This window comes from Alligator mississippiensis, chromosome 9 (genome assembly GCF_030867095.1).
Source record: "Alligator mississippiensis isolate rAllMis1 chromosome 9, rAllMis1, whole genome shotgun sequence".
Taxonomy (NCBI): domain Eukaryota; kingdom Metazoa; phylum Chordata; order Crocodylia; family Alligatoridae; genus Alligator; species Alligator mississippiensis.
This window is the reverse complement of record NC_081832.1, coordinates 61,376,266-61,403,624: the sequence shown is the minus strand read 5'-3', so window position 1 is coordinate 61,403,624 and position 27,359 is coordinate 61,376,266. Positions and strand designations below refer to the sequence as shown.

Below are 27,359 nucleotides of genomic sequence, written 5' to 3'. Positions count from 1 at the left end.
ACAGCCTGTCCCCATCATTGAAAGAAAAGAGGTCAATGGCAGTGCATGCAGTGAAAAGTTTGAATGGGAGCAGCAAGGAGCAGAAAGGCCTCAACGATGCCTTCTACCGCATGCCCTTCAGCAAAGCGTGTTTTCCTGGGTATATGAACACAACAGTGAGGTTGCATTCAGCCACCCTATTTTATAAGCAGGGAGAGCTCTGTTCTTTGTGTTGTGCCAGGATTAAAAAAAAAAAGTTCATATTCTCGGGTCTCCTCCGAGTCAGATACAATCTGAAATGACAAAATACTTCCTTGATGTCAGAATTGAAGGCTGGGCAGGGCCACTCCTGTTTGAGTGCAAATTTAAGTATAAGAGGTCAAAATATTTCCGGGCTAATTGAATGAATAGCAATTAAAAAAAAAAAAAAAAAACCCCAACGAAGCAAGGACATGGCTATTCCCTCCCTTGCTCTTATTTGGTTTCTTTTTATATCACTCTGAAGAGGAAGTTTAACTTTCTGGAGCTTGCTGTTTTCGACTAGTCAGTTTGATTAGCCTCATTACTCAAGTTCCCTGAGGAAGAAGGGCCCAAAAATACATTCAAGGAGTATGATTTGAACATTACAGCTCTGAAGTGCAACCCTTGAAGCTATCATCTTTGTGAGGTGCTCACTTTTGTCACCTCAGACCCATAGCAGGAGAACAGCAATTAAAGTTATTTCCCCAGAGCCAGCTGTATGGCACTGTTTTGTCTTAAGGCCACTGCAAGGAGCTCAAGTGTAAAACCAGACTGCTGACTTACGGATTTCCCCCTTTCACAACCAGTATAGGAATGAATGGCAGATCCCAGCAGTAGTAGTTTCCTAAATGAGTGGCAGTTCCCTCGAATGTGGGACCAACTCAGAGTGCCATTTTTTTTGTCAGCGAGTCCTTGACTCAGATTTTCAAGAAACACTGCAGAAAGTTATTGACTCACTGCGCATGCATGTTCCTTTAAAGGATCACTGATTTAGGGTACCTGGGTTGGAAACAGTAGCAGCATAATATTTATTTGAGCTTAATTATTTCTGTGAAGTGTTTTAATCAATGGAAATTCCTGTTGGCCTTAGGGCCTATTTACAAGCTCATTTTTCACAAACTGAAAGTATGTAAAAGCCAGAAGTTACAACTTATAATTCAAGACAAACAAGGGTTGCAAGCTTCAGGTTGCAGGATTTGAGTCACTGTGATGTTTCCATGTGGAAATAAGCACATTAATATTTTATTTCTTACACATTTTATTTGTTAAGTTAGCAATGGCATGGGTGGGCAGGTTGCAATTCATCTTTATTGTAGTTATCCCTTATATTTATCAGGTATATTCTTCAGGTTGGAAAAACATATTTTAATACTGCTGTGTAAGTTAGGTTTAATATTACTGTTCAAAATATATGGGCTATGATATCTGCATCTGGTATCTTTGCAAAAGTAGCATCCTACATGAACTTTGCTTTCAAATAACTTTACTCTTGGAATGAATATCAACTCACTGTACTTGGGTTACTCTTCAGACCACCTTGGTCCTACTTGACCAGAACCAGACTGTGGCTTGGGAGACCCGAGATATTCTCAATTGTTCCTGATGGGCTGGGTAACCTTGAACAAGCCGTTTCCATAGGCTTCAGTTCCCCCTTCTGTAAAAAAAGGGATGATGATTCTGATAATTTTTGTCCAGCCCTTTGAGGTCTGTTGATAAAGAGAACTATACAGAAACTAGATATTAGTAGTACTTGAGGAAGATATTCTTGCTGCTTTATTCTGTATTAAAGAACAATAGATAAAGGCTTCTTTTCTTGTTAGCATCAACATGTTGCTGCCCATAAAAGACTTTTCACTATGGCTTGCTTGTGGAAATTTGCCTCTTGAATAAGTCTGCCTTGGCTGGCAACCAGAATGACTAAGCTTCATCCCTTACTTAAAAGGGCAGCTTCTCAAACTTTGCCCAGTGGAGGATCTTAATTTGCCAGGAACCCAAAAGCTGCACCTTTATGAAAGCTAGTTGTAACATAATTTTTTTCTCTGTGTTTTCATTGATACAGAGGCAGGATCATCAACACTTCCTGCCAGCTGAACTTCAATGTAGAAATGGACAATTAAAAGACATTAATTGCTAGACATCACTAAATTATGCAGGTAAGAAGAGCAGCACATCTCAGGTAAATATTAGCACTTCATTTGTTAAAGCTCGTCACTGCTGTGGAGCATATGGCGTCTGGGCTGTATATGAGATACAGCAGCCAGTGCCAGAAGACAGCTGACTAGACAGCTTACTGGAAACCTTGTGTGTAGGAGTAAAATACAGAGCGCAGATCTGCAAAAGGTGTAAAATTGTCAGAACTCCATTGAATGCAATGGAGCTGCAGATAATGTTCCCAGGCTTTGGTTATTTCAGGCGGAGCAAGTCAAACTTTCATTTAGACAAGCTGCAATTACCAGTTTTTATTAATAAGTTTTTATCCTAGAAGTGAATGACTAGTGTCAGAGCCTAAACATGTGCCCTCCATATGAGTATCTGCGCACATACAGGAATCAGGCAGAACTTAGCTGGATCCTGTGCTAGTTATACCTTAGTTCTATGAAACGGGTAAGATTTTTTAAAAACTAAGTAGAGAATTTAATAAATCATCATCGGTACCCATGCAATTGTTAAACTAAAGCTGGATTGAATTTAAGTGTCTATACCTGGTGTGAGGGGAAGATGTGCTATTGACTTGGATTAGCTAACAAAAGTTAAGAATGAACTCCCCCCCCCTCCCAAGCCTTGTTTATAGTGTAGACAAGATACCTTACATAACATGGGTATATACAGGTTTTGGACAAGCCTAGTAAAGACCAAAGCAGGATTTGCACCATTCTGCAGTACCTGAACACTATATAAACCAGTTGCAATCAACTGTTCAAAGCACTTTTGGCAAGGAAGTTTGCCTCCAAATTTTAGAAGCACAACATGAAACATGAAGAACGATATAGCCCTTCAGAGTTCCTGCCAATTGAGATTTCAAACATCAACAAGTGAAAACAGCTGTAAGGTCCTGGGGGGGAGAGGTGGGGGGAGGACCACTAAAAGAGACTTGAAAAAAGCCAATCTGGTAAAGTATTCTAGGGACATGGCACCCAGTGAATTCATGCAGCCATAGTACTTCCAATGCAAGCAGTAATATTGTTTCCTTTGCAATTGAAAGTTTTTACCATTTCCCAGCCTAACAGGGCAAATATAATACTTCAGCATCAGCATTTTTTATTAAAAACCACACAATCATATCTTATTTCCATTTATGCAGTTAAGAACCACCCAACATCAGACATGACTGTGTCCTCAGGCATTGGGAGCTGAATACTTTTAGGATGCAGGATTTTCGGGGATGCTTGGTATGAAGTGGTACAGGAGAAGAAACAGAAACGTGCTGAGTGCATCATGGGACCAAAAGGAGAGAAACTGCTTTGGGAACACCCAGCTTCAGAGAACCACAGAGAGCAGAGGTTGCTGCTAGAAATGGACACAGCAGGATCTGCCAATATGAAAAGGTTATTTGCTTCTTCAGGCCTTGATGTATCCTCTTTACCTGTATTAGTCTTGCTCCTACTGGACAATTTCCCACCCCCCAAAATCTCACCATACTTTTGGTAGTATTTTTCATGGTAAGCACAGAAATTAGCCCACTGTCCTTCCACCAGGTCTGGAATGCAGTGGCATGGAGACTAATTGTCATGGGCAAGGGAGCAAAGAGTGTCACATGAATAAGCTGTATACAAGTGGCCTTCTTGAACCCCAGTTACTGTCTGTACCAAGTGCACAGTGATCCAGAGACTCCCTAGCAAGTGTGTCATTATCCGCCCATTAAAAAAACCACAATGTTTTTACCTTGGATGTACAGAAAGCAATGCCTGCAAGCTACTTGGGTCACCATATTCTCTCTTCCTCCCCTCCTCCAGTCAATTACATATACAATGGGCCATGAAGTTAAAGCCCTTGGCTAACTAAACACCAAGGGTCAACCATGTGCTTTGGCCAAGGAGGGTTACCAGATTGTAACATGAATTTCATAGTTTTAAGAAAATGCCAACTGACATGAAAAATCAGTTCACAGCAAAGCAGAAAAAGTAAGCTTCCTGCGCTTGCTTATTTCAGTTAAGTGTTAGAGGCCTTATGGAAGAGTCCTGTAGAAGTTAAACAGGATTAAATCAATCCATTTGTATGGTAACTGTTATTGATTTAACCTGGGGTTCTGAAACCATCTGGCAAAATCCTATAGGAGGGATATAAAATTCTTTGGCCCATTCTATGGAATAGGTCTAGAAACTAGAATCTATGAACAGCGAGTCCAGTGGGGCCAAGAAGGGATCCACTGAGGCTTTGGAAAGGCCATAGAAAGGCTATAATTCTGCACTGTTTACAGGATTTATGCAACTCATACTATCAAGGTAGAAATCAGATTCTCTCTGTGGAAGTCAAAATTCAAGTTCTTAAATACAAGCTGGTACAGAAAAGATCCCCTCTCTTCCCCACCTCCCCCCCACCAATTCACAAGAGTGCGCGCGCACACACACACACACACACACACACACACACACACACACACACACACACGAGTAAATCGGACACCCCACCCTTCTTATCAACTTTAAGCATTTCTGCAGCACCTAATGCCTTCAGTAGTTAGAAGTCACAAGCAAGGAGGCATCCAACACTGGAACTGATCATACTGAAATTGCCATAATAGCACTGGGGAAGGGATGCAGCTGGATGCCAAACATTTAAAAACCATGAGTCAGTCCCTCAAATTGTAAAACTGGTTTTTAACAACTCCCAATGTTTTTAATGTATCTAATATCTTTCCTGAGTTAGATGGAAGGAATTGACTTGTGATATTTTTGCTTTCTACACTATGCTTGGGGAGAACAGCTTTAATACATGGCCTAACCACAGGCTAGAAATGTACTTTTTTTAGCATGAGAATTTCAGCTTTAAGTGCCCTAATTATAGTAATTGGGCTTTAAAAGAAAACATTTTATGATTGCAAGACTCACAGTAAAAAATCATGAGAGCAGTAACACTTTGATTTTGTGAGCCACTCTGGGTTGCTTATAAACAGCACAAAATTGCTTAGTCCTTACCCTGAGCAGGAACAAAATGGATCAAGACAATAACCATCAGCACCATGCATCGAGGGCAGCATCACTGATGTATTTACAACTTATAATTAGCCTTATTACACCTTGCCCATAAAGGAATTTTATTTTGGACTGCGCACTAGGGTTCTCCAGACTAGAACATGGGGTTTCTTTGTGGCTTATAGCCAGCTTTCCATCTTATGCACAAATATGGAGGGAGTTCTTTTCATTCAACTTTAAATAGCATTTCAAGGGATCAAAATAAGAACGAAAGTATTATGCACTGTTAATAAATTCACCTCAGGGCTAAAACATTTTACCCACTTCCCTTCTTGCTCCATAAATTCACTACTTGGTCAACTGATGGCCAAAAATGAGAAGCAAAACCCTGACAAACATGAGAGCCGCAATGATACTTATGAAACTCACAACAAGGGTGAAGGCTTCTGAAAAGCAGATGTCAAAGAATGTCAGGTTTGTTCACACATTTTCCTTATTAATTCAGGAGTGTAGGAGAACAGTCCATGGATCTGACAAAGCAAGTGCCCTTCCTGGTGCTTGGCCTGGCTGGAACAAGCACATCAGTCAAGTGAGACTTATGCACTGCTTAATGCATGGCCTGGCAACAAGGATTCTGGACTATGTGAATCATTCTCTCCTCACCAGCTGGGGAATGTCCTGAAATTTTACTGCACTCTCACCCAGGGCACTTTCTTCTCACACAAGGCTCAGAAGACAGGGAAACCCCCACGGGCCACCCACAAGGTTTGACATTCATGGCTTGCTTTCACAGCAGTTCGAATAGGGCTCCTTTCTTGCACTGGCACCCTGTGAACAAGGTCATCCCACAAATTTTGCAAGGTTCACATCCCTGTTTCTAAACACTTCCAGGAAAAAAAAAAATTTAAAAACTATTTTACAGAGTGAGTAAGTGTTTAAATCTCCAAGAACCATTTGGTTGCAAAAATTTTGTTTGTGGTGTGAGTGATCCAGAAGTTGCAGCTTCCTATTTATGTCAAGAATACCTTCAAAACAAAGACTAGGAAAAGAACAGACTGGTCTATTTTCCTCCTCCAAAGCCAGTGAGACACAGGACTATTTAAACAAACAGTCTAAATAGGATGATACTAACCCCCCACAAACAATGGGCTGGGCTATAATATTTCCCCTCGTGGGAGGCTTTGATACAGGAGGTTTTGTTCCATTAGCTTCAAAGGGGATGTGTAATTTTAGTTGGGCAGGAGGCACATGACCATTACAAAGTGCTTTACAGACAAAAGCAGAGCAGAGCAGAGGGAAAATGGATTTGTAGGAGTCTCCTCCAGGAAGGAAAGCAAAGCTTCCTACTGACGGGGCTGGGGGAAGTGTAAAAAGCTGACATTTTCTAAAAAGAAGCCAATAAATAAAATTGGGCAGACTAGCAGGACTGAGGAATGGTAGAGGAGGCAGCAATGGGGGTGGGAGAATGTAGAAACTAATGCACAAGTTTGTCTCCAATTCCAAATGTTACAATTTGTTGGGCTTTTGGGAAAGATGAATTTTGCAGAAGTCAGTTTGTCAGTGGGAGCTTGCAGCCTCCGAATCCTCTCCTAGGAAGGATGTTGGTCTTTCCTGTTGCTGGTGCAGATTCACTCTGCTTCTTGATTCTAAATCAGTGATTCTCATCCTTTTTAGGGGTGAGGCACCCCTCAGTAGATCCAAAACACCCCTCAGAAAATGCCACATCCTAGTTTTTACTTGCTTTTTGATTACAGAAAAACAACAAAACAATCTTTCTGTTGCAAAGAACTAAGAAAGACCACAATAGGTCAGGGTGGTCTTTAACACTAAGGATTTAAAATTTCTAGGTTTAATTTGCAAATCTTGTTTGAATACCGACTGCGAGGCTTCCTCAAAAGGATCTCCAGGCACACTGGTTGAGAATCACTGCTCTGTACCAATACCAGTTGCCATCCAAATGCTAGGGGCTTGAGATACCATGCAAGCTTTCTCCTTCAGAACAACAAGGCTAACCAGAAGGAAATAGCTGCATCTCTCATTTGATCTGGCGGGGGGGGGGGGCACCAAACCCCCCCCCAACCCAAAACACCCTCTCAAATGCCACAAACCAGATTAAAACTGGATAGCGAAAGATAAGGATTTGACAAATTTAAGAAAAGACACAATATTATCAAAGCAGCACAGCTCTGCTACTTGCCTGAGAAATATATGGACTGCATTATTAGAGCAGTCACAACTGGTTTCAGTCAAGGCTGTGTCCTAGCATGCCTTAACCCTTCTCCCTGATGTAGGGTTTTGCCACCTGGTCAGAATGAACAAGCTAGTAGCTTTTTAAAGTCACCAAAAAAGGATTATGCTGGGAGTCCGTGAAGGCTCGTGAGGTGAGAGGCATTATAAAGGAGTTGAAGGGAGCCTCCTACACTCTCACAATTTAAGAATATTGCTCGAAGGCTGCTATGCCCACCCCAGTGCAACTGCAAGATAGATATTGGGAGTGGGGGTGTGAAAGGTTAAGTGTTTAAACGCTAGGTTTATACCAGTAGACCGTAGAGCAGGTGGGGGGGGGGGGGGGGGAGGGCGACACAGGACTAGTACCCATAGCCTATGCAGTTAAAGAGAAAAGCAGCAGGCAGCTTAAAGACTCAATTAAGCAATTAGCTGCTACTTCATAGGTGCTGTCTCCCTCCCAACTTGCCAGCATTGCCGCTACTGCTGGGTGGCTTCACATGGGCTGTGATGTCTGGAAGGCTTGCTGCCACCTCTTCCCCCAACTGTCAAAGGCCCCAGGAAGTGCAGAAGTGTCTGATTTGCTGCGTTAACAGTTAACCATTTAACCGATATCATTAGAAGAGGTTAAACAGATTTTAAAAAAAAAAATATTTACATCCCTAATTGTCAGGAGAGAGACATGTGAAAATCCTACATGCATCCTAGATTCCAGAAACCCCACACAGGCATCCCAACCATCATAAATACATCTTGTTGTCCGACTCGACCAAGCAAAAGGGAGCTGGCAAGGTGAAGAGTTGCGTCTTTCTCTACCACCTCTGGGCAGCACCCAGAAAATAAAAGAGGGCTTTTCTCTTCTGGCACAAAGGAAGTTTAGTAAACAGAATCAATTTACAGAGAAAATATGAGGGGAAATTATATCTTTTGAGCTGGAATGCAAGAGTGGAACAAACTTGTTCTTCCAACCTTGTGGTAAGTGGCCACCTCAAGTGACCAGTTTGGTTGCATTTTATGCTACAGTGAGAATGCCCAAAGGTTGCAAGCACACAAACAGGCCCATTCCAGTGGGAGGACTTTGCCAGGCATGGATGCTAAAAGTTTGCCTGTACAAAATGTGGAGTCTTATAGCAGCCTAACCTGAAATAAAAACTTGAGCTGTTTAGAAACCCATATTAGCCAGTCTCCTCTTATACCATGTAAGGTTAAAAAAAAAAAAAAGAGGGCTAGGCTGGGCATTAAAGATGGCCTTTGAACTCTTCTATAATCTAAACTGGAAAATGGGACTTAAGTGCTATAAATGCACCTTGAGATGGACTGTGCATCCAAACAGCTAGAATGTTCTTCTCATCAAGGAAAAGCCTGGGAGCTTTTCTAGGCTATTTATAAGCACAAAAACCAAGGTGATTAAGTGACTGTCAGAACAGGGGCTTGAGCATGGCTTGGATTTCTAAAATGCTAAATGCTCTAAGTAGGCTACTTTGACCTCAACTAGTGTGTTCCACCTCTGCAGCATGGCAGAGAGAAAGAGAGAAACAGTCGACATGGGATGGGGAGTGGCACGCAGCAGTAGCCTCTTACCCAGAGCTTGGTGTCATAGTAAAATGCTCCCAGTAGCTTGACAATGTATGGATGATCACAGGACCCCAGGATTTCAATCTCCACCATATAATCCTCCAGCTCATCTTCACTCTTGGTGTCAATTACTTTTGCAGCAGCTAATGCACCTGTCTCCTTATTCTTGGCCTGCAAAATAAAACACAGAAGTAAGCACATAGATTTGAGGAAAGGAGTTGATGCCTTGGCAATCACTGTGCCATTCTCTTAAATGGGACAAGTGTGAATTTGGAAGTGCCTGCCACAGGTGGTGTGGAGAATGCAGCTGCATTTCTGCTACACATATCTTTGTTTAGAAACTCAAGGAATGGGATTATTATTATAGTGACCGTTCTCTACCAATAGTTTCTTGTTCCTCATCACTGCCTACTGCAAAAAGGAAGAGATGTTAAAAAAAAAAAAAGGGGGGGGGGAATCTAGAGCCAAGATCCCACTGATTGTAGCATGAAGGCAATTGAAAAAAAAGCAAGATCAATAACCTGAGGGGTAAAGGCTTTATTTTCAGGAGGTTCTAAGTGTCTATAAATCCCAATGATTTCAGCAGGAGCATTTGCCCAGTATTTCTGTAAAACTTCAGACCAGTTCCAAAAGTAAAGCCTCATAGCACAACCCTGAACAAACACCTCTCTCGCCTCCCCCTCCACTCCTTCCTCCCCTAGACACAGTACAGCAAGGTGAAATGCCAACACATGCAAGTGGGTAGCACTGACTGAATGGGACCTTACTGTCAGTCTTGCTGTCGGGATCTCAGTTACCCTACCCAGTGCACTACTGTATCAGTTCTGGAGGTAGTGACAGACCACTAGTGAGTGCAGATAACAGAAAAGCTCACTAACCTCTGGCCAAATGCAAGGGATTATACAGGAATCAGTTTAAATATAAAGGAGCAGGGGGAGGGGCGTGGAAATCAGAGGTAGTTGGAAAAAGGCAATGGCACTCAAAGAGCTTTCCATGATTAACTCTTGTCTATATAAAAAAAAAATAAAATAAAAAAATCTCTCTTAGCAATAAGAGAGGGTGAGGAGACACAGTGTGTGCATTTGAACAGCTGAAGCCACAAACACACAGCTGATCTCGAGAGACACTGCTGACAGGTTTGGGGTAGCTGCCCTGCTTGCCGTCACACATCGCCAGAAAAAAGGCTGCTCGTACCTATCAAGGAATGTTTGCAGAGTTATTTTCTTCTCATTCCTTAGCCCTGCCCATGCCTCCAACACTCGCAAAAAATTTTAAGCCAATACCTTGAGCCAACAAGGTTAAACGAAAGGTTTGTTGACCAAACAGCTAGCAGCTCCCCAACACAGTCATAAGCAGTGTGAAGGCAACAGTAGAGTGACTCACAAACCATTTCAACCTCTGCCAGGTTGAGGAGCCCAATGTAGAGGGCAGAAACTTGGGCATGCGCAAGGAGCAAGGGAGCCACAGTGCATTTTTCCCAGATCATAGGCCCTGTGGCTGCTTGTTCTCACAATCTGCAACATCCCTTCCTCCACAGTTCAGTTCCCCGCTCTGCTCTTTCCCAACTCATCCCTAGAGACCAGTGTGCTGGCGGCAGCTGCCGCCTGAAGGTCTTCCGAACAGCGCTCTCCGAAGCGAAGACGAGGGGCCTTCATAGAACAGGATGTCAGGCTATTTCACTTGGCTGGCGGTGCTTTACACTCAGCAGAGCAGACCCACTGCAGGAGTCAATAAAAAGGGCTTCCCCATTAGGCTTATGATTGCTAGCATTCTTCATCTAAGAAGAAAGGCACCAGCCCTGGGTTGCTCGACTCAGAATATTGCACCCTCCACAAAGGCATTTGCAGAAGTTCATAGAATCACCAGTTAGGATGGTGGAGGAAACTCCCAGCGACTCCCCTAACCCATTTCCCCATAAATACAAGAGTGCTCTACAGAAGGTATTTTTTCTTGTTCTGGTTTCCTTTTTAGTCCCCCATATACTGAATGTCTATTCCTCCTACCTGCACAAGCACAGGAGTACTCTCGGCAGGCAGACATGTAACTGCTTGACATGATGATGCATTCTCAAGGATGTGACGGAGGAGAAAGTCACATTGCTGTGCATTCCTGTTTGCAGAGCAGGAAAGAGTGGCAGGCTCTAGTTATGACCTACCTTTCTGCTCTCCTGTTTAAAAACTCTGTGCATAGAGCGTAGAGAAGGATTTGCTCCTGGCATAAACAGTCTAGGTCCAGTTGACTTGTTTTATGCAGCTGGATGATATGTACTGAGAAAGTGGCTAAGTAAAACGGTAAAGGAACAGAGAGGAAACTACAGGATGTGGGGAGGGAGCTTCTTGCACAAGAAAATAACTCTCCCCTGTCCAGGACATAGGCATCAAAGCCTCAAATAGTCTTTGAAGATGCGCCCACCCAGGATTCTGAGACACGTGCACCTGTACAGCAGGACAGGATCTGCTTCTTTCAGGTTTTGCTGTCTGAATGCAAAACATACATTCAGGTTGGTTTCACAAGGGTGAGTTTTTCTTTTTTAGGACTAGCTAATTAACAAACTGCCACCAGGTCACTGGAAAATGGGAGGGTAAGTGGGTCTGTGGGAGAGCAGAGCAAATGCAGGAGAGTAATGTCTTCCAGACTAAGAGGTTTTCTAAGAATGTACAAGAACTTATACAGAACAAGAACAAAAGCCCCAATACATTCACTCAACTTGAGGCTGGTGGAGATCCAGGGAGGGGAGATAAGTGCTGTGAGAAAAGGTGGGGTTTCCCTTCGCAGTCACAGAATGCATAAACATTTCCCTTCTGATAGTGTCCTCCAGACTCTCCACTTCCCTGACACACTTAGTCAGCACACGGAAGCAGAGTGCACAAACGTGAACTGTGCTATTTCAGAAAGGGAAATCCCTATCCCTAACTGAAATAGGGAACAGAGGCATTACTGATGCCCTAAGCCAACCCCTGCCCCTACTGGTGGAGTATGAATAGACACAGAGCTTTACACATATTCACTGCACTTGCGCAGTAGTGCACAATTGGGAGCCAGGGATCAGTCCAAGTTTTGATGGAAGTGAACAAAAAGAGTCAAAGTCTATAGTGTCACACTGCCTCTCCGGTACTGCCAGTATTCTCTTCTCCAGACCATATTAATTATACCTATCTGCTCTGTGTGTGCTCTCTTTCTGTATGCTGCATCCTCTGTCCTACTGTCCTCACCCCACCTCTATGAATGTGCCTTGTGGGGCTCCCCAGAAACACTCAGGTCTACATCAGCCCACCCTCCAGCTGGAAGCCAGGGGTCCATTTCAAGATACTACAGTCCAGGCCTCAGAAAGCCACCAGGAAGGAGTGAGAGCACCATGCAGTTCAAATATTCACTGAAAGTGTGGAGCAGCCCATGAATATAAATAGCAGGCAGAAGTAAGCATTCACCAGGTGTTAAGTGAAGCCTGTCTGCAATGCAGAGGGGGGGAATCCACGGGCTACTCCGGAGAGTTGGTGCCACCACCCAGTTGCCACCCCGCGGCAGCATTGCTGACTTGTACAATTACTTCAGCAAACAGAGCTTCACTTCTGTTGAGAACCACAAGCCCCTTGTGAAAGGCCCTGCCTTCCTGCTGAGCTCTGACATGTTGGGTTTTTTGGGGGTTTGTTTTTTTTTGAAGAAGAAGGTCCCCAGATAAAGCCTCCTTTCTGCAGATGCCTAGAAGGTAAGTTTGCAGCACAGCATCTCCTCTGAAGTCTTATACCCAATGCGTGGGGAAGAAAGGTGCCTAGTTTTTAAGGCTCCCTCCCACCCCCAAATATACACATTGGTAAGGAGCCTGTCCTCTGGGGAACAGAGGGGCATTCTGGGTAGGGCTGGATTTTGAAGATTTTTTTTTTTTTTTTTAAAACAGATAAACCTATGAAGCTTACAACTACAGCCAGGTTCACTAGCCACCATGCTAGTCAGTGCAATTCTATACTGAAAATGAAGAGTATTAGAGCAATACTCTGTGAAACACTGCATTGAAAATGCTGACTGAACACTAGGAGTGGCAGGGACCTAACAGAAGTCTCAAACCTGGAGCGCAGGTCCTTGCTGGGGGGGGGGGGGGGGGGGGGGGGGGGTCATCTGTGGCAAGTGTATGCTGGAGGCAGTGATGTGACTTGGGACAGAGGTGTGTGCCCATGATCAGAACACACCCTGCTGTGCTGAGCAGAAGGCAGACACAACACTGAAAGGACATGGTAGAGGCACTCGCAGGACTTACTGATGGACACTTATTGCACTGGGGCTTTACATATCCATGTCTTGTTGAAGCATCACAACTGGAAGCCAGAGATCAGTCTCAGGCTCACAAATGAGGTAAGCCTGGACAGGAGGCTGGAGAGCTGTTCTCAACTTTGCCACTAACTGCACGTGAAATCTGGATGAGTTGCTTTCCTCTGTGTCTTAGTTTCCCAATGAGTAAAAAAAGGTTACAAGGCATCTTGAAATCCTACAAGCCACCTGAGTCACTGAAGAGAATAATGATGACTAACAGGTAAGTAATGCAGCAACCCTCTTGGCTACATCTTTCCTCCAGATATGAGCAATTCTTGCTCAAAAAACAGTGCTTTAACACATCACTAGCTTACGTATCCATTTTTGACGGAATGGCTAAGGAAGTACTTGTACAGGCTGGAAGATCCTTAGGACAGGGACTGCCTTCTCCCTTGCCTTGCATCTGTTACCACTGACTGTTCAGCTAATCTCACACAATCTTGGGCCAGACTTCGATCATACTGGCAAGGATGAAGCATAAATCATGGCCCAATAGCCATGCACCTCTACCCACTTTGGCACAATCACTATTTTCAAGCTTCCCACTGCTAGACAACAGTTTCCATCCTATGACACTTCATGGATGCCCATAATAAAGGTCTGGAGCTCTAGCTTTCCAGTCTGCTTATTACATTAAGCAGTCATGACACAGTTATACTCCTGGTCTTCAGTTTACTGGTCTGTTCTGCCCATTAATGCAGAAAGTAATTGGTAGCAGTTCAGCAAAGGAGAGGACCCCGTGTCTCGGCAGCACTGAGTCAGAAAACTGGATGACTGTGACCCAGCTGGGGCAGCCCCCACTCCTTTTCCATGCCATCCAGTGCAGGGTGCAAGGCAGGCAGATTTGCAAAGCATGGGAAGATGAAGTTACACAGTCATCCATCAGCAGGAGTCTGGCTGAGACCAGACAACCTTCTGAGGAAGCAGAGGACTGCCTGCCAGACCCATTGCTGAGGAATGGGATGGTGACTCAGAAAGGCAAGCTGTGCTGCTGTGGAGCTCGTGACAACATCACCACTGTGGCACTGTGCTTCCCAGAAGGGCTCAGTGTGCTTCACAAAGGACACTTGTTATCCCCAACTCACAGAGCGTGAAACTGAGGCACAGAAGTTAATTGATTTATCCAAGACCCCAGAGGTCACTGGCAGAGCTGGGCCCCAGTCCAACTACAGTCCCTGCCCCAAGTGAATGCATGGGAGGACAAGCAGCACTTACTCATACTGGGACTGAACCTGGTCCTTCTACTACATCAGATTTAGCCAGAGGGGTCTAAAAAAAGAACATGTGCTTGCCTATATATGAGAATCGTACTAAAAGCAGGTCACGCTTACTTCCACACTAGGCACCTGGCATTCAGGGTACCTTTTCCAGTTGGGTCTTTAGAAGTATTTTGTGTCCATATATTCTCCTTCCAATCAAACCCTGAACTGAAAGTTGAGGCTTGTTCTCTCTGCCAAACTCAACCACACTGTGCTGAACGGCATGGCTATATCTGCGTGCAGTCTGACAGCTGTATTGCATAGCATTAAGCAAGCCAACCAGCCTAGAACAGCCACTTGGCGCAAGCCAGATACACAAGTGACAGATTTTGGCTGCTTTCTGGTATGTGATATTTTTGTAACTCATGGCTGGCCATTTCCCTGAACTATGCTGCTGACATTTTGCTAGGCATGACATACTATATACTTCAGTCAGATTTGTTTAATTCTAAGGTCCCATGATTGCACTGCCATCCATGTTAGCACACTTCACATTTACAAGCCAGATAGGGGCTTTAAACTTAAATTTCACACTTCTTATCTCAGCCGTTAGTGAAAACGATCAGAATATACTAGCAAGACAATAACACAGGAAAGGGCGGTTGCCAAATTCTCTCCAGCCTTCCACTTATATATGATCTCCTTTGGGTCTTTGGACAAGTCCAACTTTCTGCCTCGGTCTATCTGGTTTCACGGTCTTGTTTGGGTTTTGGAGGGTACAGTGGACACCAGGAAAAGACAACTAGATTGATCCGTGTTGGGAAGCAAGTAATTCTAGTCAGTGCTTTAACCTACACAAATACTGGAAAGGAAAGCATGTTTTTAAACCATGGTGACCCACTGCTCACTTTTATGAGGCAGATTTGTTAAAAAGAAATACTTTGGGATATAACACTCTGAGCATAATCTAGCCAAAACCCCAAGAGTCTCCTGAACACACTTTGCTTACAATGGTGCCAGAGCAATAAAACCCGATAACAAGCCATGAAGAAGCAGGGAAGATTAAGTAGTATTGCTGCTCTCAGGTAAAATACTCCCAGCTGTGCAACCTTTAAAGAATTAGCAAAATTCCAGTCCGTCAATTTTTCCACTGAAGGTTGCTGATATACGAGAATGAGGAGAACTCAGCAGGTGAATGCTCAAATGCTAAGAATACAAAATGCCTGATGCCAGACTGATTATAGATCATGGCAGCTCATGCCAAAGTGCATCTAATTCTGCTTTTTAAAGCCCCACTCCAGGGCATTTTAATGCCAAGGAACATTTAGCCCTGTACTGCTAATCAACAGAGGAATGGCAGAAAGCAAAGAGCTGCCAGAGGTGCCGGGGTTACATTGGTGACCTCTGGATAGAATCATTATAGCCTTAGCTTTTGAAATCTTACATCCATTCTGCAAATTAGTTATTAGCTGAGGCTAATAACTTTTAAAAATCAAGACTGGAATGTGCATTTAAAACTGGAAAAATTATCAGATAAAGTCACTCACTGAGTAACAACATCTGCAGAATTTAAGGACAGAAGGTAAGAAATGAGGGAGGGGTTTAGTTGCAGTCCTAGTTAGAGGTGGCTGCCAAACACGTTCAGTTGTAACATGTTGGTAATACCTGGAGCAATAGAACATGCTTGTAGTATTACTTGGAGGCTGAGGCAAAAACATTACTACCCGGTTTAAGGATTTAAGTAATAAAGCCTGAACTCTACAAAAGAAAGGAACTTTTACAATTGCATAAAGACAAATAAATCATCTTCCCTCTAGACAGGACATGCCCATCACCCAAGATAAAAGACTTGTTTTACCAGATTCAGACAAGGACATACCAAGACAGATGCCAAAGTGATTTACTGGATTGCACAAACCTGAGTCTAGGTGACAGGCCAAAGAGATCTTTTTCTGCAACTATGAGTCACCCCATACACTCTAGGGAAATTCAGAGGCTGACATTAAGGCTTTAATGAGCATGCTACTAGAGGACCTAATCTTGTGCTACCATAGGTAAAACTGCTGCTGAAAGAAAAAGAAATCTCAGCGTGGAGATGATTCTGGATAAGGCTCTAAATGAAGATGCAGCTTTAAAGGGAAAACTAGCAATTAAGATATCACTAGTAAAAATATGCACCAGTCACGATATGGTCCCCCTCCATTTGTCTGCCAGCATAGCCAAGTACCCACTCACCCCTTCCAAAGCAAAGCATGATCCTTCTGAAGTCACAAAGGTCATACCACATTGATGGTCACGATCTGTGTTAAAATTCTCTCTCCCACTGCTCCCCACCTTCATCCAGGCCTTGCATTCACACTGCAAAGAGTCTAACATTCAGATAGATTTTGGAGCATCAAATCCAGATCTCTGCACAGATTCACAGGAGTTTAGGGCTGAAAGGGGCCTTGTAAGATCAGTGGGTCCAGCCCCCCTGCTCTGGGCAGGAAAGACTGCTGGGGTCAAGTAACCCCAGCAAGGTGTGTGTCCAGTCTCCTTTTGAAGATCTCCAGGATAGCTGCCTGTACCACCTCGCTGGGAATATATTCCAGAGTCTGGTCACACGAACCAGTCCTTTCCTTATATCCAGTATGAAACCCTCTTTTAGGAGTTTACGACCATTGCTCCTGGTTTTTCCCTGGGGCACTTTGGTGAATAGTTGTTCGCCTAGCCCCTGATGCTCTCCCCTGATATATTTGTAAGCTCATCCTGTACTGTCTTTCAGGACTGACAGTCTTGATAGCAGGACTTTGCATACAAACATCCTCAGACTGTATAGATAAAGCTATGGCTCATTCATCTATTTCTCAAGGACAGCAGGATAGTTAACTGCTTTCAGATGAACTCAGATATAACAGGCAGAGGACACAGGGACTCATCTGTGAGGAAACAAGTAAACTTGAAGACCATTTCACATGGCAGACTCTTATTTACATCTTCAGGAGTGAAGGACAGCAATGTGTCCCCAATATCAACTAGCTGCTGCTTTTTAAAGGAATCACTAACCCTTTCTACTGGGCACTGGAACAGATGCTCCACTGCCAGGCAGTTAGAAAGTGGCTGACATTTATTGAATTCTTTTAAAGATTTGGCTGAACTCATTGAGACTGGACAGAGAAGCGTTCTTTGGGTGCAATGGCCTCTGTCCTTTGGCAGAGCCCTGTGAGCAGATCAATGAAGTGTTGGGCACGGCCATTGTACCAGATGATGATGATGAATTCCTCCATCAGGCATAATCCTGCCCTTACCCAAGTCTATGAGAAAACTCCAACTAAATTCGTTCAGGGCAGGATTGGACCCAAACCAACCTCACTCACTCCCCCCCCCAGCAACAAAGAGGCGATGCTGAGCAAGTCTATCGATCAGTCTGAGCAGCCAAGTGAGTGAAGAACCCACTGAAATGCGCCATGTTCAGCTGAGCTCTGCGAGCTTCCAAACGTTATTACAAGGGTTGACTCAACTCATTGTCCTAAGGAAGAAATTCTGCCCATAGGAAGATGACAAGAGAAAAAAGGATCTCCAACAAGGATTTAGGGTTGCATTATGAGGAGTTCTGAACAAAAGCCCTTAGGTATTAAGGGTGCAAACATCCAGTCATTTATTCTGGTATGTATGAAAGCAGGAAGATTAAGAACACCGGTTAGGACCTGTTATAACCCAACGAAAGACACTGGCACAGCAAACCCACTTTGTAGTGTAAGAGGGGTATGGTGATATACAAGTCAGGACAGAAACACCACGCTTCCTGGTGCTTTGACTCCTCTAAGATGGGGCCTGCATGGCTGGGCTCACCTTTGAGCAAACTCATTCATTTTCCTCAGGACTTGTGTTTCAGTGTTAAGCTTGCCAAGTTTGGCTGAACCAAGTTTCCTGGCCTTCTGGATAACATGGTGAACTGCTTAGATGGAGGGCTTGTTTTGCACCAGGAGGGAAAGTAAACTCCCCCACCAAGCCCTGAGCAAGTCAATAGAAAAAGAGCTGTATACACTGTTTGTGATCTTTCCATCTCCAAATATAACCCTACAATCATAGTAGGCTATATCTAGCCAAAGAAAAGAGAAGCCTTTTTCAACACCTCAGCCACTGCCATGTCAGTACATTGATTTCAGTCCACATGGTCTTATTTTGCCCCAAAGCTCAGCATTTTGAAGCCCTTTAAACTTATAAAAGGGTCTTAAAAAGAGGTATAGAGCCTGTCCCTAACCTACATAACTCTGGCTCTCTGACCAGGGAGTTGTCACCATGCTACAACTGGCAGCTCCGGCAGATCAACTCCTCCCCCAGTGTCCTTCTCTGCCCCCATAGCTATACCCAGCATATGCTACATTTGGCCCAAGAGTCACTGATAGGAAACGGAAGTGTGGAAGTTCATGCAACTATTGCTCCAGCTAACTAGCCAGGGTGGCAGCCACCTCCCACTCAGAGCAGACATGCGGTCTGTTTTCAGTCCGTTTTCTCACAGTGTGTAGGAGCTTTTGCATGGAAAGCTCATCTTATCCACTATCCATTAGCTGGATGGAAAGGAAAAAATGTGTTCCTTCTAGGAGGGTAAAGGAAAGAAGAGGAGCTGAGAGAGCTACTAATATGTTCCTCTTGATCAGCTCTGTTTAGCCACGGTCCATCAGCCCAGAGAAATGCTAACAGAGAAAGATTAAGATGAAGAAACTGTCTGAAGCACAAGAGAGTTTAAGTCACAGAGCACATCTGTGACAGAGCTCTGAATAGAATTTAAGGCTCTAACTCCAAGGCACTGGGCTGTAACCACTAGCTTACACTTCCTCCCACATAAAAAGCAATATTGAAGCCGAGGTGGTCGGTGTGCTGGAGAGTTTAGTTCCTTGTAATAAACACAGGGAAACATGTTCAGCTGTGCCCCACTAAATGTCAGCTGGGATCAGAGACTCACTCTCCAACCCTTACAAAATGCACTCAGTGCTTTTACTCTGGCAATCATGGAAATGCTTTCGCAAGAGTTTGATTGAAAAGGAAGAGGAAGAGAAATGTGTTGCAAAACAAAATCGTGAAATGTTAATGAAATGCGGTACAGCCTTCCTTAACTTTGCAGATGAGGTGCAACAGGAAGCCACACTGCCAGAGAGATTAACCAATAGCTGTGGAAGTCCCAGCTGCAAGAGATCACACAAACAAGCCAAAACTGTGATCAAAGGCTATGCAAAAGCCTTCTTTATATGGCTGCCCATACTGAGGGCTGACAAACAGTTCAGCATCATTTTTCATGGGGAGTGGGACGTAGATTACAAGATTAAGCAGGTTATCAGTCAAGGAGGGATGGTGATTACAAGTGTTCAGGGACAAGCCCAGTACTGGTCTTCCCTTCAGAAGCATCATGGTGCTGAGTGCAAAAGCAGCAGCGAGATGAAAGGGTTATGCTTGTTGGTCCTTTTGAATGCAGTACAGCACCCCCCCCTTGCCAGGTGGTCAGCTCAACTCATTTCTGAAGCAGCGGGAGGGATGGAGCAAAAGATGAGACAAGCCACTGGCTTTATCTGGTAACTCATTGGTCCCTCTCAGGGACCCATCCAAGATTTGAAGCAGAGGATAAGGAAAGAAGATGGGAGAATCCAGCATGTTTTCTTGAGATGCTCAGCAAACATGGACCTTGCCTTTGCGACCAAGGGATGCCACTACACTCACAGGCCCCCTCAGCTGGCAGCACAGCTTATTGTTAACCCCTAAATACAAGAAGCTTGTTTCTTTCAGTGAACCTCAGTCACGGCTTGGCAAAAACTTTTAAAGGCCAGAGGGAAAAAAGCCATGCAACCACTTGTGGCATGTTTCCTAGCAACTCTTTGCAGTGCACTTGGTGTGGAGGAAGATCACAATTGAGCAGTGGGTGAATAGCTGGCATAACTCTGTACCAGAGAATGGTAGTTAGGCAGCCAAGCCTACAGGGCCTTTTCTTGTGCGTTTTGTTTCACTTTTTTGCAACCTGCCAGAAATATGTCAGATCAACTAGGCTCTTGTAGCAAAGCAAGATTAGCCCTTCACTTGCCCATCTCCTTAATTGGAAACCCAACAATCATTGCTGGTACATTCAGCTGATGACCTGCTTCTACTCTACAGCCCAGATCCTCTTGAAGGGCTTCAGTGAGAGTGGCAGTGTGTTTAAATGTGCCTGCAAGTGTTGCATGGAAAAGAATCAGCTCCAACAACGCTCCAGGAACTTCAGAGTATAGACTCTTTGCCCAGCCTTCCCCTCTCCAAGTTCTCACTTTATTTTCTAACCACAGCAGTGCCAAGGAAAGTGGTCTCCAGACAGCTATATAAAGGCTCTGGACATCTGCATGACAGTACAGGCAGCTGCTGGAGAAGGAAACAGAATGATATTAATACTGACAGGTGGTTTTATGGGCTTAATATTTTGTAAGATAGGCATCGTGGACTTCTTTTTCCAATAACTGAATTGGATGAACACAGAAGACTGAACTGAAGCTTCTCCAATCTTCAACAGAAGCAGCTCCATCGCTATCCTCCTTATGAATGGAGGAGGCATCCTCTTGCCAGTCCCCCGCCAACTCCCACAACAACACATCCAGGTGCCAACACTGAGATACAATGTGCAGGCACTGCTGCGAAAATAAGAGGACCCTCCCCGCCCTGCTTAACTGAGAACTAAGCAAGATTTGGAAGTGAGAATCAAGTTCAGGACCTAGCACCAAAGCAGACAGAAAAGAGAGAACAAACTATTTAGTTAGGCAGGGGCTTTTGTGAGTTCAGTAACACATGATTACACTTGTTAAGACCCTGGGACATCTTAAATATCCCAGTATAAATGCTACTGCCTGGCTATCTTAAGAGAAATAAGTGTTAAGAACTGGAGGCCTCTGGTAAAATTTTTCAAGTGACTCTGGGTATGACTGGTAAAATGTTTGCCTTGAGTAATGACTAATGGACACATTATACAATCCCCTAAATCAGGGTAATTTTACTAAATATGCTGGAAAGTTACCCCAGGGGGAAGATGGAGGATATCAAAGTTAATATTCCAACAGTATAAATTATGCTGGTTTAGGGTTTGTCTGTCTACATCCATCTTAGGGTAATCAACTTCTAGAAGCAAACAAGCTATTACAGTACCTGCTCCTCTGAGTTTAAAAGACAAAAACAACAAAAAGAAAGAAAGAAAAATCAATAGGTGCCCAAGTCACTTTGGTACTCTTGAAAATGTCATTCACATTTTAACTGATACCTGCCGCTTCAGAAGTACTTGAAAGGTTAGAACATAAACAGCAATGTACAATTACAATTACAATGGGTAGAATACAGACATCATCTGTAAAATGGGGGCAATACTCTGATGACTTGAGATTTTCAGATGACTAGCTGTTTTTGGGTGCCCAATCTGAAACACTTCAAAGGGCCCCAGATTGTCAGATATCAGCTGCTAAGCTCTTTCTGAAAGGAGAAAAAGTAGCTCTTGCAAAAAAGGTACCTATTGTGATTTTGGAGTGCCCATTTTTAAAAAGCTGGTATAGGAATGCTCTAGGGCAAGAGGGCTGCCAAGTAATTGAAGATCCTTAAATGAAAGGCTACATAGTGCCCTAGATCCAATTTCTCTCTTCCAACCTGCCAGCCACTCTTAAAGTTGAAAAGCTCTTTGAAAAGGTATTCACAAAAGTTATAGTTGAGTCATTTACCACATGCCTCCCATAGGGACGTAAGAGCGAAACTAGGCCCCACTGAATTCTGTGGGGGTTTTGTCTTGACTTCAGTGGAGCCTATACTAGCCACCATAACAGTTTCTCATCATGGGGCCACTAGATTGCTGACACTTATTACTATAGAGGTTTCTCTCTCTTCCCAACTCACTTGTTGCTTTTGACCTTGCCTCTTCGAGCAAGCCAAAATTGCATGGGATACATACAGTATGTACCTATTTTCTGTTTTGCTATACAGTGGTAAGAAAGTCAAGCGGACAAAACAACTTCAAATAGAATTAAGTGAAATAGCAAGAAGGGATGTTATTACAATTAAACAATAAGAGCAGAGCCTGAATCACCAAAACACAGCCAACACCGAAGAGCGGTGGCTGTGATTAGCATTGGGGAGGAAGAACCCAAACATTTTTAAGGCACCTGTCACCATGGCCTCCAGAACCATCAGGCATACATACAGTACACTGTAAAAATGATGCATTTTGCAATTTTATTTTCATTTGCTTCCCTTGCTCCAAGTTCTTTAGTCTACAGAATACATAATCCTGGGCACTTTACTACTCTTATGGACTGAATAATTAGAGTGGGATTTTTATTAAATTGAAATGGTGAAGAAAGAGAGAGGGAGAAAACATGTTATAACAATCTCTTTATGAATTGCTATTGCTAAAGTTGAAAGCTTATGGCCTTTGTGGTTTGGATGAACTTAAATATATACACATGGGATATATGGAACTTTTAACCAAAAATCCCTGGTATCCAACTAACACATTCTGTCTGCTGCAAAACTAGGGTTGCAAGCAGCATCATAGACCATGCTACTAGATGGGACATCCTGACCACACCCTGCATGTGCTATCAGGGCAATAAATGTCCTCAACAGTACATGCTGGAACACAATGATACCATTACACAAGACACAAAAACAACAAAACAGGCCCTGAATTATATATGGGAAGTTCTAATGGAAGAAATCCTTAGACATGCCTTTTTGAAAAGCTAATAGCAAAGGACCTGATCTTGTAAACACTCAAAATCTGGCATAATGTATAGAATTTTATCGAGTCCCATTGATATTAGTGCAACTGCTTGTAATACTAAGAACTACACCTACTAGTTTTGGCAGAACTGAGCCCTGCTTCAGCAGTTCTAAAGGCTTCCTTAAATTGATAGCATGCAGTTTAATCATCCTGTTAGCCAACATTTGCAATCTGATAGATTGCAAGAGTGGCATATACAACCCTTGAGAATAAAGATATACAGGAGCCTAGCTCATAGTAGTCCTAATGCCCTTATACACATGCACACAAATCATGAAGTCCAAAAAGGGGGAAGCTAGTGGAGCTATGATGTAAAGTTTTAGAGGACTGGCCCTTAGGTGTCTGTAGCAGAGATATGGAGAGTTCCAGCAATCATTGCATCTTTCCTAAGAGAGCCTTGAAATCAGGTGGTTTTAAAAACTAAAGATTATTCTTTAAATAAAAGATCTCAAATCTAGTGTTCAAACTCCTTAACATACATTGCCTAGCATTCACAGACACTGGTCTTCATTGGAGTCCACAGGAAGACTCTGGGTCAGGCTAAGAACAAAATGCTCGAGAGATGGTAGACTGCTAGAACTGGAAGTTGGAAAGAAACTGTTTCTCCTCAGACTGTCCAGTTTTATATAATTAGCTTCACTGTCTCCCTTGTACACTCAGGTGCTCTTTTGTTGTAAAACCTTTATATACCAGTAGGGGAATCCAAATAATTTTTGTATTTGGCTGCAGAGCTCAAGATTCAGTGAATGGCATTTAGAATGGCTGTACAGACTGGATTCAAAATTGCTCAGCTGAGTATATAGGAAAAGTGTTTAATGAAGTTGTCTTCGCAGCACAGTAGCACTCAACAATGAAACCATTACACACAAGAGTTTTCCCTTCGTTAGCCTTCAACAGTAGAAAAAAAATCCTGCTAAAACAAAGCCTGAACATTTATTTTTCTTTTACCAAATGTGTAAAATCAGCCAAAAGCAACATTTTGATGCATTTTAAAAACAGACACATCAGCAAACAGACAGAGTGCTCAAAAACTGGTGATAGGAGTAGGATGAAACTATAGCGTAGGACAAAAATTGACGCAGTATTGTATAGTATCACTTCCCTATCAAGAAGAAAAGCAATTAAAATATCCCAGATTCCTCAAGAAGCTTAAGTACTTAAAAAGTGACCAGTGGTTTATCACTGTTGTGTGCAGCAAAATGATTTTACAGCAGTCAAGAAAATGACTGAAAGCTTTCCTTGACTATCTATGATTGGGTGTGCATGTGCATGCACACACACCTAGAACAACAGGATGCATCTAATATTTCACATGAGCAGCCTAGGTAAGGCCACCGGATTATATATGCCTGTGATTACTGACTCCTGATTCTAGTACAAAGTCAGAGGATGGAAAAAGGAAGAACGATTAAAGGGGTTAATTTCTAGTTAGGGGTACAGAAGGCTGCTTCTTTATAGAAAATACTGCTATATATTTTCTAAATGAAACTTTAATTGCTAATGATCCACATCCGACAGGCTTCAACATAAAACATTTATACACATTTAAGCAGGAAACCAAGGGACAGAGTGCACAGGGACTGGAAAAGTTTCATCATTCTGACTGAAAAAAGTAGTTCTTTAGATCCCTGTTGATACTCTGCATGCCCCATTTAAACATCAACCATGTTAAAAACACCTTCAAAGCAGACATGCTTAGCTAGACGCACTAGCAGCTAAGTGGTTTAACTTTAGGTTGCTATACCGCAGCATGAACAGTATGCTACAATATGCTTTTCCAGACACATGGGAGAAGGTAAATGAATAAAGACAAGAGTTAGAGAAGAGACATAGCTGGAGTGGAGCTTGCATGCAGGATTTGGCAGTTAGGAATTTCAGCTACAAGCAGCCTGCTTGACTTCAAGGTTGATGTTATAATTTGATGGAATAGTTCAGTGCATTGTAAAGGTACTTGAGAGTGATGGATTCAGAACAAACTGAAGATGCATTTAAAATAGACTGGATGTAAAGCAATAACTATGCCTGCTCCAGAGAACCTCTTCCATTTATCACAATATACCTAGCAATCATATTTTGCTACCTTTTTAATAAGTTATCCCCTTCCCTGCCATTATCTGGAAAACTCATACAAAACATGAGCCATTAGTGACTACAGACAGAAAAACTTTACTTTCTCACTTTAGGGGAAGGAGTATTGAGAGGCAAGTATGACTTTTAGCTGGTGTCTTCTTCAGCACAAATTTTCTGCTTACTATTACTGCTTAAAATGAGGGTCTAACAACATGTAATGGACAGGTAATCATCCCCTAAGGACTCTGTTAAAGTATCTCAACCCTGATTTGCAACCTGCTTCCTACCTAGCGAGAGGTTTAAACCCTTCTTTGGCAGCGATTATCCATCAGATTCTTTGACAAATCTGAGATGGCAATGCCTACTGGTTGATCGAATGGGACCCCTAAATTCACAAAGCTGCTCTACAAGTCCTGGCTGCAAAACACAGGAACATAAATCCATTTCACCAGCTTGTCCCAAGGACCAAGCCACTGGCTGCCTTAATTGTTATTCAGAAGCCTCATTGGCCTCGCAGGCAGCATCCCACAAGGTTGCTGTTTGACATCGGATGGAAAATACAAGAGAACATTTAGATTTTTTTTTGTTTGTTTTAAACAAAAAATGCCTCAACAACCTTAGTCTCTTATCATAAAGGTTGACTGTTTACAGAACTGCATCTGTTCCCAGAATCAGCAATCAGGTCTCCTTCTCAAAGTGCATGAAACTCTCATAGTTTCCCCGACTGCGAGGACCACAGTAATACAAACAATTTCATCAGAGAGGCAGCCCTCCCAGGGCTGACTGCCAAGCAGGCTCCTTCACTCACAGGACTTGGGGGTTTGGCAGGGGAGACCCCGAAGGGCTACAGGAGCATCCGGCAGAGAACAGAGCACATTTTGAAGTGGGCTCACGTCTCCTTGCTGCCGGCCCCAGTGGAAGCTCGCCTCCCCGTACCTTCCTCGCGCTCACCTCCGGCGCTCCGCGCTTCTTCCCCCTCGTTTCGAGTCCCGGCGGCTAATGCAGGCGGCGCAGCCAAGCCGGGCTCCCAGAAGGATTTTCCCAGCAATGCTGAAGACCGCCCGAGATTTGTTTGACAAGCGAGGAGACTTAAACCACAAACCAGCCCTGAACTAAGGGGGCACGGAGATGCAAACGCCTTTGGCCCACCGCGCTGCCCAAATCTGACAGCCAAGAAAAATGCCCAAGGAGGGCGGTGGGTGCCGGGGCTCCCAAGTCCAACGCGGGGAGGGACACACGATGCCCACCTCTGTGCCTGAGCCGGCCAACCCTCCCCGCCTGGAGCGAGCCCCCTCCCGCTGCCCGGCCGGCAGCAATGGGGGAGCGGGGCCGCGTGCTGCCCCTCCTGCCCCGCGCACCTTGTAGACCTTGCCGAAGGCGCCGTCGCCCAGCTCGCCCAGGATCTCCCACACGTCGCTGGGGTCCAGGTCGCGGCGGACGTGCTCGTACTCCTTGGAGCGCCGCTTCTCGAAGGTGGAGAGCCGCAGCATGCGGCGGAAATTGGCGAACGCCATGAGCGGTGGCGGCAGCGCCGAGCGTCCCGCGGGACCAGCGCGGGGACAGCGCCGAGCACATGGAGCCCGAGCCGCTCCACCTGCCGGCGCCGCTCACCCATTGGCTGCCCGGAACGTTCCACCGGCCCCGCCCCGCCTCCGCGTTCCACTGGGGCGGGGCCTCGTTCCATGAGCCCCGCCCCCCGGCGGCCGCGGGAGGGCTTGCCCTGGGCGGGGCGGCAGAGAGCACGCGGTGCGTGGCGGGCTGCAGCGATGCACCTAGTGGAGAGAGAGGTGCTTGCTCACCCGCCACCTCTTTATGGGCTCACAATCCACCTCCCCAAGTCACTGGGAGCTGCCAGTGGTCCAGCTCCTGCAAGGGCTGACCTGACTTCAGCAGGCCTCTCCAGTGCTTAAAGTGATGCAGATGCATTGATTTATGCTCAGATCAAGCGTAGTGGCCTCTTCACCTGGCAGGGGAAATACCATGGACGTGTGTCCAAGAAGGCAGTTTTCCTGAACTGCTTCACAGGAGAACTGTCCTTCTGGTGTGGTTCAGTACCCAGAGGTGCAGCGGCTTTAAGCCCAGTTTCTGGAAACGGGA

At 44.3% G+C, this 27,359-nt stretch overlaps 1 protein-coding gene across 1 annotated transcript in view; it reads right to left on the bottom strand.

The window, feature by feature from the left end:
* The window catches only part of STK10 (serine/threonine kinase 10), a 79,675-nt gene extending 52,798 nt beyond the window's left edge, over window positions 1-26,877 (bottom strand). The window contains exons 1-2 of the mRNA XM_006270860.4: window positions 26,621-26,877; window positions 8,940-9,104 (exon numbers count right to left, since the gene is read on the bottom strand). Coding sequence (XP_006270922.1) covers window positions 8,940-9,104; window positions 26,621-26,776 — 321 coding nt within the window. The 5' untranslated portion in view covers window positions 26,777-26,877. The remainder of the gene's footprint in view (window positions 1-8,939; window positions 9,105-26,620) is intronic.
* Between the last annotated feature and the right edge of the window lie 482 nt (window positions 26,878-27,359).